This window comes from Alexandromys fortis, unplaced genomic scaffold, assembly GCF_014885135.2.
Source record: "Alexandromys fortis isolate MF-2015 unplaced genomic scaffold, M_Fortis_MF-2015_v1.1 scaffold_16, whole genome shotgun sequence".
Classification (NCBI taxonomy): Eukaryota; Metazoa; Chordata; class Mammalia; order Rodentia; family Cricetidae; genus Alexandromys; species Alexandromys fortis.
In genome coordinates this window covers 18,474,271-18,489,192 of record NW_026067893.1, presented here as the reverse complement: position 1 = coordinate 18,489,192, position 14,922 = coordinate 18,474,271, and the positions used below count along the sequence as shown (strand labels likewise).

The 14,922-nt window shown below is 38.4% G+C and overlaps 1 protein-coding gene across 1 annotated transcript in view; it reads right to left on the bottom strand.

The window, feature by feature from the left end:
• Positions 1-14,922, bottom strand: part of Tm9sf3 (transmembrane 9 superfamily member 3) — a 51,728-nt gene that overhangs the window by 14,168 nt on the left and 22,638 nt on the right. Inside the window, exons 4-8 of the mRNA XM_050146186.1 lie at positions 14,411-14,488; positions 9,363-9,494; positions 7,075-7,241; positions 3,654-3,748; positions 934-1,064 (exon numbers count right to left, since the gene is read on the bottom strand). Of these exons, the coding sequence (XP_050002143.1) occupies positions 934-1,064; positions 3,654-3,748; positions 7,075-7,241; positions 9,363-9,494; positions 14,411-14,488 (603 nt within the window). The remainder of the gene's footprint in view (positions 1-933; positions 1,065-3,653; positions 3,749-7,074; positions 7,242-9,362; positions 9,495-14,410; positions 14,489-14,922) is intronic.

Here is a 14,922-nt window from a genome sequence, read left to right as displayed (position 1 = left end):
CCTAGATTCTGGACACTGAGCTACAATATTTGATTTATACTGCTATATTGGGAGTTTTCCTTTAACCTGGTTGTTCCTATGCCCTGGTTCTCCCACTCTGGAATGTATATAACATGGTTTTGATTTTATGGGAGCCTATAATTAGGAGACTGGGTTTTAAAAGAGACATTGGATTTCTGAAGTGATGAAATTTAAAAGTATACTGCATTTTATATTATAATAGTAATAAAATCTTGGGGGAAAAAAGAAAAGAGAGATTATGATTTAAAGTGATATGTTTGTCAAAGATGAGAAGAGGTATAATCTCATCATTAGCATCAGTTGTTCACCTGACACACTTAGGAAGAAGGAACCTCAGCTGAAGAACTATAACCATCAGAATGGCCTATAAACACACCTGTGGGGCATTTTCTTGATTGTTAGTTGAAGTAGGGGTGCCCAGCCCACGTAGGCAGCTGGTCTTGGGATGTATAAAAAAGATAGCTGAGCATGAGCCCAGAAGCAAGGCAGGAAGAGCCCTCCTCCATGCTTAATGCTTTAAACGTCTACCTCAGATCCTGCTCTGGACCAAGTTGGTTTTGCTCAGTGTTTTATCACGGAAACAAAAAAGGAAATTAGAACACGTATTACCTTAATAAAACACTCATGCTTCTTGGTATTCTTTTTCTCTAAAATATATTCATTCATCGGTTCTCTCCTATCTCTAGTAAAAGCTATAAAGAAAACTTTTCAATTTACAGCATCAAGAAAATGTAGGGGTCTTAGGTTTAAATTTAATCAATAGTTTCTGGAGCCTAATAAAAACTTTCCAAGACAGGGACTGGCTGAAACTTCAGAACCTCAGTAGGAGGAGGAGGCTTTACAGAGGCAGCATGACTTGTAGCAGAATGGTCATAAGCATCCTGTTTTGAACTAAAAATTCAAGCAACTCACCATTGTTCCAAAAGGAATGGCTCTAGAGGCATGATAATAAATGGCTATGAAGTTGATGAAGAAGGCAGTGCCGCACACCATAGCTGGAATAAGGAATGCTCCAATAAACATCTGCTTTATCCATCTCCTCCCTGAAAGAAAAGGGAAGCTATAAAAAATCTAAGCTACACAGACAAACATGCATTAATGTTAAAAATGTAGTATGTAGTTCCAAATTATTTACTTAAACATTTAATAAAAGGTTACTAAAGCTGATATACTAATAATTGTTTCAAATCAATTACTTTAAAAAAGATCAGTCTAGCTCTTCTTTTGTAGCAGAAGTTTATAAAAGTAGCTGAACTGAAGAAGAGCAATGACCTGTCGTATAACACTGATGTCTTTGTTTTGATTCTGCCACAAAACTGCGCTGAGCTTTTGTACATCATTTGTGATGGTTTGGATACTAAGCTAATTGTTTTTCTAGTTCTAATTCTGTCAGAGATTTTTCATTTTTGATGGTGGAATTACACCATCCCAAATATTAACATTCCTCCAAAGAAACTCCATTCTGAACTTTCTCTTCTAGTTCATTTCTTTTCCACAGGAAGACTCAAGAGCCTTTCCTTCCCAATGGCCAGCATTGAAATCATCAATGACAGAAGGGGCGACAACTCATTAAAGTCAAAAACCACTGTTTTCTTTTTCTTCCCAAGATAGGGTTTTTCTGTGTTCCTGGCTGTCCTGGAACTCACTCTGTAGATCAGGCTAGCTTCAAACTTAGAGAACTACCAGCCTCTGCCTCCCAAGTGCTAGGATTTAAAAGTATGCACCATCCATGGCCCGGACTTGATCTACTGATCTATCATCAGACAGCTCCATCCTCACACTGTCCTTTCCTGTACACTGCATTTATCTGCTCAGCTGCAGACAAATACAAATGCAACTCCTTACCTACTTCTAGCCCCTCTGTCCCACACATACAATCAGTTGACCAGCCCTCTGTGCTGTGCCTCCTACTGCTCCTCACCTCTGTGGAGACTCTGACCAAAACCCGGGTTATCTAGAACACTGTTGGCTGGGGATAGTGAAAAGATCTGGAGCCCCAGCACAATGCAAACCTGAGACAAATGAAATATTCTCAATTCTCTGAGCTGACCTCTTTGTTAACCTGAATTTTTAGGGACTGTTCAAACAAAACTATCAGCACATAGTCTCAAACAGAACACAATCTTTAAATTACACTTTCTCAAATCTGACATTCCTAGGCCTAAGTCTATTAATATTTAAGAACAAGTACAGTATAAAGAAGTCTGATAAACTGTCCTTAATTTATAATCAGACAAAAACCAAACTTATATACAGATATAAATCCATTTCCTATTTTACACAAACTTGTTTTCTGTTGTAGAGACTGGAACTCAGGGTTAGCCTAATTGGTTTCCAGCAGCGGAAGTTACACTAAGCACCTTGCATCCTTAGGATGTCTTCCTACATAGCCGGACTTCATATCTGGTGGTAGAGTTAGAGTCTGAACATCTAAATCAAATAGGAATCAATAATGATATGCCTGCAGGCCATCCAAAGAACTGTCTAAAACAAAGACACTGTCCACCACACTATATCTAGTAAAATCTACAAAATTAGCAATGGTAAACTTGGCCATATAGGAGGATTTTAAATGCTCCTCTGCTCTGATTTCCTACGACCTATAAAAGTTTTCAGGTTTCTGTACTAATCTTGAATTTGTGTCAAAGTAGTGGGATTATAGGTATGTGCCACTGTGCCCTCCACTATCCTGCTCTGCTCTTAGTAGAATGCTGAACATATACAAACACACAGATATATGCACATACATATAAACATATGTTTGTCTCTCTCTATATATACACACACACACACATACATTTATAGACAATATAATACAATATAAGGCAGAATCTCCTAATGCTGACCATGTTTAGATAGGCTGGGAAAAAAAACCAGTAGACTGTCTCTATACTTGAGGTCTTTCAAAAACCTTTCAGTTCTAAGTGAAAATGTGCATATTTATCAGTGTAAGAACCTTTCTGACCCTATGCTATTACAGGAAGAGTAAAAAATCTTCAAGACTCAGAACGTCACCACAGAAAGAAGCACCACCATGCATCACCCTCATCTTTGGGGATTAGTAACAGCAGAGCAAAGAGGGTATTTAAGATGAAATCCTTTCACCTGAGACAATGGCACAGAATAAATCTTTATGAGGAGTCCTTTGATGAATACTGGAAGAGACACTAGTATCCTAATATCCTACCATCATCTGCGAGCTTTATTCATAGTCATTAAGTATCCAGAAAACAAACTTCTATAGTCACCCATAAATAGTAACTTTATGATGAATAAATATAAAGGCGGGCTCACCAGAAGCACATTTAGGGAGCTAAGTACCTCAAAGAAACATAACATCAGTAATTTAGGTGTACTCTTGTACATGTTCTTTGGTGCGAACTTCACAATGAAAATTATTAATTATTCACAGTTTCAGGAAATAAAACACAAAGGTTCCATAAAAACAAAATAGTAAACATAATAGATTTGCTAAATTGTGATTGTTTGATATATTGTGATTGATATGCACAATATAACAAGGGCCTTTACTATTTGTACAACCTGTACTGCCCATTTTAAATTTCAAATACTTCTCAGCAGAAGGATACCATCAATAATTAAAGATTCAAGAGTGCTAATTCCTAAGTTACCTCCTTGTCGAGCATACAGACTTCCTCCAAAATACCCATTCACTGGAGACGTAGCAGCATAGACAAATATGGCTGTACTGAGCATCGAGCCCCTCCTGAAAAGGCATAAAAACAAGCACGACAAATTAAAACAAAACGAAGACAAGGAGTATGTCCCTTAGCATTACTCTAGTATCAAAGGTTTATTGAGTAGAAGAGAAAAACATCCTATCATGGATCACAAAAAAAACTATAAAATATTCCCAGTCAAAGGTAACTTCAGTGGTACCAAGTTATATCTAGTCTACAGCTGAATTTGCAATACCGTCTAAATAAACACTTCTCATTTCTTTGGCACCAATGACAAGCTGGCACTAAAGCTCTACTTATAACTCTATACAGCAATTCCATCACATGGGACAGGATATACTGTTTAAAAAAAAAAAGATATCAGAATATTTCTTTTTCTATAACTGGTTCAACACTAAGGTTTGTCTGCTATCAAAAATAATATTCAAATAGGATAATTTATATTAAATGCTACTATTTTAAGTGACACAACATGTCTAGACTTATTTTATCTAGGCTCATTTTTCTGTAAAGGATGATTTTTAAAAAATATTTACTGTTCTACAAGGCAGCTTTATGTCAGATGGACAATCTCTAGCCTCTTCCCAATAATGATATCTAGAGAATTAAATCAACCTTCATGTTGAGTGCAACTATAAAAAACTATTTCTAAAATGCCTAGTTGAAAAGAGATATTAAAATAAATGTCAGCATAATTTGCTATCAAGTAGAAATATTTACTATTTATTAACATCCTACAGATTACAGCCCACTGGTTTGCACTATGTAGCATCTGTTCAAACACCTGTGCTCATTTCTTTACAGTGGCTGCGAAAGTAGACGAATATGCGCAGTGCACCACGACAATGCAAACACTGCCATGTTCATCTCCAGCCACATCCAACTTGACCCAAGTGTAAACATCTGACAGTCTCAAAAAGATCACAGATCTCCAAATAATCAGTTTAAAAAACAAACAAACAAACAAACCTGGTTTTGGTTTTGTTTGGGGCTTTTTTTTTTTTTGACACAAGGTTTCTCTATGGAACAGCTCTGGCTGTCCTGGAACTAGCTCTTGTAGACCAGGCTGGTCTCTAACTCAGAGATCCGCCTACCTCTGCCTCCTAATTGCTGGAATTAAAGGTGTGTGCCACCACCGCTCATGAACCCAAATATCATACATGCTAATTTACTCCTTCCGCACAAAGATTAACAAATATGACCCATTCTCTTTATAAATGTATTTGTCTACAGATATAGCTCTAACTACAAAGAAAATAGAAAGAGCTGGTTTTAGTGTAAGATGAACCTAACACTAGGCAGTATCAACAGAAGGTGCTCAAAAAACTGGCCCAGAGTATAAAATGACTTTCCAGGTTACGTCTGCAGTCTCCACTTAGGATAGTTTTAGCATTCAGAGCTATCTTTTGTTTCTTTGTTTAAAAATACAAACATTTACCCCCATCCTCCGACAAGCCACTTTCATTTACAATGAGGAGTCCACAGTGACAGCCATTCTCAAGACAGGAAGGAGGCTGAAGAGCTGCCTTACCATCCCCACTGAGACAGCACAGGAAGTAGGATGAGCAGGCTCTACAGAGCTGGCACCGCACATCAACTGGCACCATGGTGCCACCGTTCTTCCACCTACACCTTCCAAATGTTTCTCCTTTGATTGTCAGTGACCACACAGGCAAAGTAATCTTCCCCCTTACATTAGCTGCTCCTCATTCTGAAGAGCGTCACGTCACTGGAGCGGCTCACACCAACCCCACATGCAGATGTGCCGCTCTCTCTTCTCACCATTTCACTGGCTATGCCACCATTTTCACTGCCATAACATGCAAATTAAAAACTCTGAAATTCGATCAAAACCAGTTTATCACCCTTTAGTAGCAGTGTGTAATTCAGTCAAAGCCCTTCACCTCTCTGAGCTCTACTTTCCTACCCGTAGGACAGACATGTAACATACAGGGTTGATGCACACACTGAAGGTGCAAATGTGCACACAGTAAAAACATGGGACCCTGACTTCTCCATCATAACAATCCTGATAGCTTTGCCACTTTTAAATAACTACATACACACTGAGTAAACACAACACCTACTTTTCATAATAACAGGCAGAATGTTGAATGGCCTGTCCTTAACACCACCTATTAAAGCTCAATAGACTAGGCTTGCCTTGAACTCAGAGATCCAACTGCCTCTGTTTCCTTTTCTCAAGGAACTATGCAGCAGAGGAACAGAAATTTAGTATACGGTTAAATTAAAAACGATTTTTATTATTATTGTGTACGTGTGATCTGTGCCTGAGTGTGAACATGCACATTATAACATGTGTTTGGAAGACAGACAGCAACTTTCTCAAGTCAGCCCTCTCCTTCCACAGTGAAAGCAAACTAAGGCCATCAGGGGTGTTTACAGCTATTTTATGTTCACAACTAAAAAGCCATTCTTTCAGCAGCACAAATTTATTTTTGGCCATGAAATGCTATACACATATAAGAAAGAATGTACTATGAAATGAAATGTAACGAGTCATTCTGACTGAGGAATTCACAGGCTCCTGTCTGATGCCTGGATTATAATGAATATACCCAGACACCCCAGTGCATTTGTCTGTACATGCTGGGGTTCTCTGACAACAAGGTGACAGGACCACACTCAACAGAGGCCTGAGCTTGCTCAGCAGGTAAAGGTCAATGCAAAGGTAAATGGTAAAGGTGCTTGCTGCCAAGCCTAACAGTCTAAGTTCAAGCCTGGGAACACATGGTGGGAGCGGAGAAAGAACTCCTAAAAGAGTCCTCTGACCTCCACATTTGTGCTGAGACATGCACATGCCTACACACACACACACACACACACACACACTTGAGCACACAAACACACATATACAAACAAACAAAATGATTTAAGAAATGTTGGCAAATGGCTTTGCTAATAAAAAATATACCCAAAACAGCATACTGACTTAGGACTCTAAAAAATAAAACAATACTGTAAAGTGCTTTGTTTTACTCTTGTCTGAGTATAAATGTGAAGTACTAATTTGGTGACTGAAATTATAAAGATCCAGCTGAATCTAAAAAAAGTGCCTGTTTCCATTTTCAAACAGCTTTGGACTGAAAGTAGCTCTGTCTCTCTAAGGACATAACCAGTATAACTTGGAATGGTCAGCAATGCTGGAAAGTTTAAGCATGTATAGGGAAACTCAAAATACTTAAGAGTTAAAGGTTAAGATCTGTCTGCAATAATAGTATGGACGGTATTACTAAAATAAGCAATTATTTAATAATGATTGACTTAATAGATTACAATGACTAAAAACATTATTTACAACAACAAAAAGTGATAAAGTACAAGCACTTACTCTGTATATAAATCTTCTATCATGGCAACAATAATAACAATGAGAGACACAGCAAATATCTGACATCCAGAACCAATGAGAGAAGAAAATATCAGAGGGTGACTTGATGGTCTAAACACATCTCCATGCACCTGCTTCCATCCATATTCATCTCCTAGGTCTCTGTCCTGTATGTAAGACATAGAAATATGTATAAAAAATCAACCCATTCAGAATCAAATTGAAATACAGTAGATAGGAAAGAAATACAGTTAGTTGTAAGCTCCCTTCTTCCACACTTACATCTTTCTAAGAGTTCAAAATACTGAGGACTAATGTGTATGCTGTGAATACATTTTATCACTATTGGTTAATAAAGAAGCTTTTTTGGCCTATGGCAGGGCACAATATAGCCAGGTGGGAAATCTGAACAGAGCTATACAGAGAGAATAGGTGGAGTAAAAGAGATACCATGTAGCTGCTGAAGGAGAAAGACACCAGAACCTTACTGGTAGGACACAGTCTCATGGTGATACACAGAATAAAAGAAATAACTTAGTTTAAGATATAATAGCTAGCCAATAAGAAGCCTGAGCTAATAGGCCAAACAGTGTTGTAATTAACATAGTTTCTGTGTGATTATTCGGGTCTGGACAGCTGGGAAACCAACACACAGTCTTCATTTACAGAAGACAGACATTTACATTTCAAAGTGAAAGTAACTCCTCTCCTATAACTCAGAATGTTATGTTTACTGTATTGAGATTCATGAAGGTAAAAGTGGGTGAGAAAAAAGGCTGGGGAACAAAATAAACAACTTGGAAGAGTCAGGGTCTCTCCTAGTACTGCTTTACTCTCAGGCCCTAGTCTTCCACTCACACAGTGACTCAGGTTCACCACCATCAATGGCCAAGCAGACAAGAAAAGAGAAGTATACTTATACCAGTACTTGCCCTAAAAACAGAAATGCTCTTTATACCCCAATGTGAATATTGATATGGATATTTAGTCATCTATAGCTTTAAAAATAAAATCTTTATTTACATTCAGCCTAAATAACACCCAAAGATCCTTAAATAATTACTGACACAAAATTTCTTAAGGAAAATAAAAGGAATTTTTTACCATTATAATAATATGCTTAGGATGTTAAAATTTGATATTTTAAACTGCTTCTCAAACCTATTTAATTAAGTTCACCTAGGTATTAGTATTCTATGGAACACACTACTGTCCATAAATTAATAAAAAAAAATTAAGGATAAATCTCTTTCAAATCATTAAACTTAATGTATGTTAATCCTTCCACCCACCCCTTAATTCAACACTTAACAATATTTTTAAAAAAATATATCAAAACTAGCCTACATCTCCCTAAGTGATTCTGAAATCAGAAGCTATAATCTGTAAACTAAAGTTTGTTTCCTAAGTATGATATATGGCACCACACTTATTTGGTGACAAAAATCTGGCTGGAGAACACAAGTTTATTTGTCTTGCTTAGGGGAACATTTAAGTCCTACTGAAAGAGGAAAAAAAAACTATTTGAATAGAGCATGACTCTAGATCTCTCAGAGAACATTATTATTATTGTTGTTTTTAAACTTTGCAATGCTAGGATTAAACCCAACACTAGGCAAGAACTTTCCCACTGAGCCACAACCCCAGAAAAGTAAAACTTGGCTCAATCTCCTGGGCTCAAGCAATCCTCTTGCCTCAGTCTCGTGGATATCTGGAACTACAGACATCTGCTATTGCACCTGGTTTTATACACCTGCCCTTACTAACCTAGATTAGAAATTGTAAACTATATACCAGCATTGGAAATACAACAGCTGGCTGGAGAGATGGCTCAGCAGGTAAAGTCTGGCCACCTAAGTTCAACCCCTGGAACTCAGGTAAAGGTGGTAGGAGAGAACTGACTCCATCAAGTTGTCCTCTGACCTCATCATACATGTTCCTAGCATGCATGCCCACAGACACCATACACATAGACGATACTAACAAATCATTTTTTAACTTTAATAACTATAATAAACAGTCTGGAGAAATGGCTCAGCAGTTAAAAGCACACTGCTCTTCAAGAGGACCCAGGTTCAATTCCCAGTGTCCACATCAGGTGGCCTACAAACACCTGAAACTCCAGCTTCAGGGGGAATCCAATACCTCTAACCTGTCCAAACACCAATATAACACACACACACACACACACACACACACACACACACACACACACACACCTAAAATAAAATAAATTTAGTAATATGAAAAATAGCTGTCATTAACTATAAAACAGAATGTTTACTCACCATGTCATCCATTTCTTCTTCTTTACTGTATCGGGCATAATCTTTTCTTAAAGTTCTCATTAAAATCATTGAAACTAAACCCACTAAGAAGATCACCATCATGAAGGAATTGAAAATTGAAAACCAGTGAATCTAAAATAAAAAAAATAAAGTGTTGCCAGTGTGAAATATCAGTTAAAAAATTCATGTTTCATGTCAACTGTATGTTAATGGGAGAAAAAACAGCATTCTTTTATCTTTTATAAAAAAAAAACTAAACTTCAGAGACAATTGGGTAGGTGTTCAGCATGACAAAGTGCTAGCCTTCCTTACAACCAACTTCCATGAAGCATGCTATCATCTTCACAGACTTTTCAAGTCACACTTACTAAACCACTTAACTATTATTTAGCCATTAAGCATATACAAATCAACTTTACATGGAAAGCACATGGGCAATGAAGGCTTTAACTTAAGTCCTGCAAACTGTGCTCTGTGCGGTGTAGCGGTGATGGATGTACGGGACAGCACGTGCTGGCAGGACAGCAGGTAATGTGTGCGCTCGTCTCCTAACTGACCAAAACCCGAAAATCTTACAAGGCCTACAAGGCCGCTGCCCCCACCATCACTGCCATTACTATTGACACAGGCTTCCTTCCTTCCTGAGGATCTGCTTCACCTGCTTCCAGTTAGTCCCGCCCGATCACCCTCACACTCAGCTCTCTCCCCAGTCTTCCAGAACAGTAAGTGTTCCTTAACTCCTCAATGTTCTCAAGGCTCTTGCCTTTGACATCATTTGTACATTTGTCACAAAAACATGTCCAGAGTATGGCCTATAGTAACAAAGAACTACTTTATCGCCAAAGACATCTTAGAACTCAGTACATCTGACCTGAATTAAGTCTGTAGATCTGCAAACTTACTCTGTTATTTCTATTTTACCCTCCCAAAGGTCCTTATGTGTATTTCTGCATTTTTTCTCCTCTTCAAGTTTCCAATGCCATGTTTTCTCTTGTTATCTAGCATCCAGTATAAAACAACCTTCCAAGGTGTATCCTCCTAGATGTGTGTTGCTCCATTTATACTGTTCCCACTGGGCAATAGATCTCACTCCCACTAAGGCGTTTCTCTGCTTGTGCCCCCCACCCCACCCCGCAGCACCACTGCCTTCTTCCAGCATCAGCAATCTCCCTGTACAATGACGACAGCTTTCACTCAGGCCAATGTGATAAGGATGTGCACCAAGGTGAAGAACAGTCTCGGCTCTGTAACCCTCCCTGAGCTTCAGGGACAGGACAACTCTATGGCTCTTCCTGAAGAGCAGATGGCCAACTGCCTCTGCCTCACACAAGAACCAGCCTTCCTTCCTTCCTTCTCTCCTTCCTCCACTAACTTACCTATTGAGCGCCTACTAGAATTATAAATAAAACAATGAATGCTTATTTTGGAAACTTCCCAAAAAAGGTACTATTTATCAAAAAAGTACAACTGAAAATTTGTACAAAAACATCTGTAATTTGTTTCCATTTCCATTCCTGGACTCACTACAAGGTTTACACAGTAACAGGAAAGCAGAGTAGTGTGCAGCACATCACAAACTGTGCCGGGACTCCTCATCTTTTACAGTGCATACCTCATTCTTGTCCAAACCTAACCAACACTTTCCAAACAGGACACATTTCTTCCCTCACCTCTTCACAATTTGATCCACCTCCCAAGACCTGCAATGAATTTCTGATTTTTTTTACATTTATTAATTTTGTATCTATGTGTGTACAGGTCAGAGGACAACATGTGAAAGTTCTCACATTCCGTGTGGGCTCCAGAGATTGAGCTGAAGTCACTTTTACCACTGAGCCAGCTCACTGGCCACTGCAATGAACTTCTACACTGATTTATCTCTCTGCCAATTCTGCCCTCTGCTGACACTCTACCATTCCAACGCACTAACTGCCGCTTATTTTTCACCTGTTCACTCTAGTCACCCTTGGCCAACTTTTCCAAAGGCTCCAGGTCTTGGCAATCAACCATGACTCTAGGCTCACAAACGTTTAACCAGCTTTCTGATGATAATGTTGGCAACACCTTCAGCCCTCACCTGCTCAAATCTCCAGCCTTCAAACACTTTCACTAACTACCATCACTTCCACTTAAATGTCTTTGTGGAATTCCAGGTTGGGACTACCCTTAGGAAATCCATAATCTTCCCTCAACATACCCCACTTATTTCTTATTCTCTAGCTGCTATTAATGGAACTAATATTTAGCTTTGAAAATTTAGAACTATGTTTGCACCTGCCTTAATTCTTCATAAGTAATAGTTATTAAACTTAAAAGAAGATTTTAGTTTTAATTGTGTATCTGTAGCAGTGTATGGGTATGCGCATACATATATGGGTGCCTGCAGAAGCCAGAAGAGAAATCCTCCGGAGCTGGAGTAACAGGCAGTTGTGAACTGTCAGACATGGATACTGGAAACTGAAGTCATGTGCTCTGCAAAAGTAGTAAGTGTTCTTAATTTCTGAGCCATCTCTCCAGCCCTAATTATTAAACTTCTGTTTTCCTTCAAAATGTATCCCTTCCTCTGCATTCCCATGGTATCATCTCACAATTTAACAAGACCATTTCTGCTTAGCCTTTTGTTGCTGTTTAATCTCTCTCCTTCTTTCCAATGTATGCTGTACAAGGTTCTCAAGCAAATCTTTCTACAATGTAATGTTCACTATCACTACTGTTCTAAAACTTACAGGGCTCAATTTCCTCATGTCCATGGCTTTCCACATCTTCAATGCCTGCCTTCCTTAAAGTTCCATCCCCACTCAGTGACCAAGCACAGCACACTGACTTTCATCCTATTCTCCATACACTGTCTTCTCACATGTGGTTTATATTCCTTTGTAAATCCTCCCTAGTCTTCAAGGTCCAAGTCAGACAGGGCCCTCTGCACCACAGAGCCTTTCACTTGCAGACTGCAGTTATTCATAGGAATTTTGCTCAGAGCTCCATGAGTCCCAGGAAAGCTTAACACAAAGCTGTATTGGCTTACACAAGGAGGGTAGATTTTTACTCAGGCTAATATACTAAGGAAGGGCATGAATGGGAAGGGCAATTTTGATTCTGCTACTCACACTGGGACTCTGTGGCTTCCCCTCCAACAACTTACTCACTGAGCACCCATTCGAATTATAAATGAACAATTAATACACTACACCCTGAAATGTTTGTCCCCCATATGCCATGTTAAAGCGTCATAAAGGCATCACCAAGGATTTCAAAAAGCAGTTTAAAATGAAATGGCAGATGTCTCCAAAGATGGGATTTTTGTTTCCACTTAAGAAATTAACCCCGAAAGGGTCAATAGAAGGGGGAAAATATGACACAAATCTTTAGCCAACTATCCAAGGTTGCAAAGAGAAAAATTTTATATACAGTTAGTAATAAGAAAGGTATGCCTTAAATGTTAAAATTTCCCACATGAATGGAGCTAAAAATTATTGCATAAAATAAAGCAGAGAAAGACAAGAACCACATTATCTCATTTGTATGTGGGATACACAAGTGCTCTCACTGAAGCTGACAGCAAACAACAGGTACCAAGAGGCTGAAGACAACAAGAGGAGGGGACAGGTTGGGTCAAAGTCACCAAGAAGGTGGGAAGGATGCAATGTTCTGGTGTGTTATCTGCACACAAGGTGTTCTTTTGTAGGTATTGTAGGTATTTATGTGAAATCATGTACAAGGTATCTTTTATAGGTATCTTCTTTTGTAGATAGATGACAATGTACAATACATTTCAAAAGTGATTTTGAATGTTCTTATTAAAAAATTTTTATTACATTTATTTGTTTATCTAGTGTGTGGTCAGTTCTCTTCTTCTACCATGTGGACCCCAGGGACTGAATGCAGGTCAATAGATTTGACCTACTAAACCATCTCAATGGCCCCTTATGTTTCCATAATGAAGAAATGATAAATATTTGAATTTGAGGAGATGTTTAATTTGGCTTAAACAGTCATTTTATACATACATATATATGCATCAGATGTTACCTCATAAACATATAACTTGCGTGTTTTATGTATCAGTTTAAAATATAAATTTAAAATTTTAAAGTATTAAAGTCTCTAATGAGGTTCTCTGGTATTTTTTAATCTAAAAAATACAACCTAAGGTATAAACTTTAAACCAATCCTACATTAATACACCGTCAACAATCTGAAACCTCTAACATTCCTTTGGCACTACTCTAAAAACTATACCATGTGGTATACTCTTGAGACATTTATACTGGGAAATAGTTATTAAAATAATAAAGCATCACTGATAAGCCTTTTGGCTATGATTATAAACTAATAAAGTATAAACTAATAAAGCAAACAGATATTGGCGATTACTGACTCTACCAACGGCTGCACTCCAGTGCCCCCTAGTGTTGCTAATCCTAAGTGTCACCTGTTTACTGCTAAATTTCTAGACCATAACTGGAGACAAGTGACACTACCAACTGTACTGCCTTGAACTGAGCTTGAGTTCCAGCCAAACCCCGACCTAGATGCCTCAGGCAACTCAATGTCTGGATGCAGAATGAGGACTATGGGAAGCATTTATTCCCTTTCTTGATGATCCATTTGGAAGGGTTTCTACTGGAAAAACCTGCACTGTTCTCTCATCCCTCCTTTCTGCTGCTGCTCTCCACAGGTGCCCATGTAGGGAAGTCTGCCAATAATAGTTCACCATCAACAGGTAAGGGCTGTCTAATTCTGAGTTTCAGTACTAAGACACCCATCTGACCATGTATGGTATGAACCACTTTTCCAATATCAACATCATTGCAATTAAAGTGCTATATCTGGCTTCCACATACTGTGCTTTTCCCTGTCTATCTCTTAACTGGTTTAGACTACAGTATCACGCCAGCTATTTTTATTTTTCCTCTAAATTTACATCTGAAATCACCAGCAGTTATTTCTTGAAATCCACAGTCCTTAGCATAATGATCCACATAGGCAGATGCTCAATGTGGAACTGATTTGCACACAAAGCTCTATCTTAAAGTACAAACACCTACCCTATGTTGAAAAAAGGATGGATCAAGATATTTGTCGAATCGATCTTCAAATTTTACATCTGATTTTTTCCATTTTACCTGAAAAAAAAAACCCACTTGAAAATTAAGGCCAATAAATAATTAACAATCTAATGCAAAAACTCATAGAAAATTCAGAAATACTGACACACTTAGAATTAAAATGGTGAGAAAATACTGACAGTACCAGAAGTTTTCTTTTTAACTTTATTACTTTATGTGTGTGGGTATGTGTCTGTGCACTACATGTGTGCAGTGTGAGCAGAGGCCTGAAGAGGGTATTGGATCCCCTGGAACTAGAGTGAAGATGTTGTGAGCTGCCCTGTAGCTGCTGGGAATTTAACTTAGGTCCTAACCCCTGAGTCATCTCTCCAGCCCCAGTGAGAAGTTTTTTTTTTAATTAATTAATTTATTTATTAAAGATTTCTGTCTCTTCCCCACTGCCGCCTCCCCTTTCCCTCCCCCCCCCCCCCCCCCCCCCCCCCCCCCCCCCC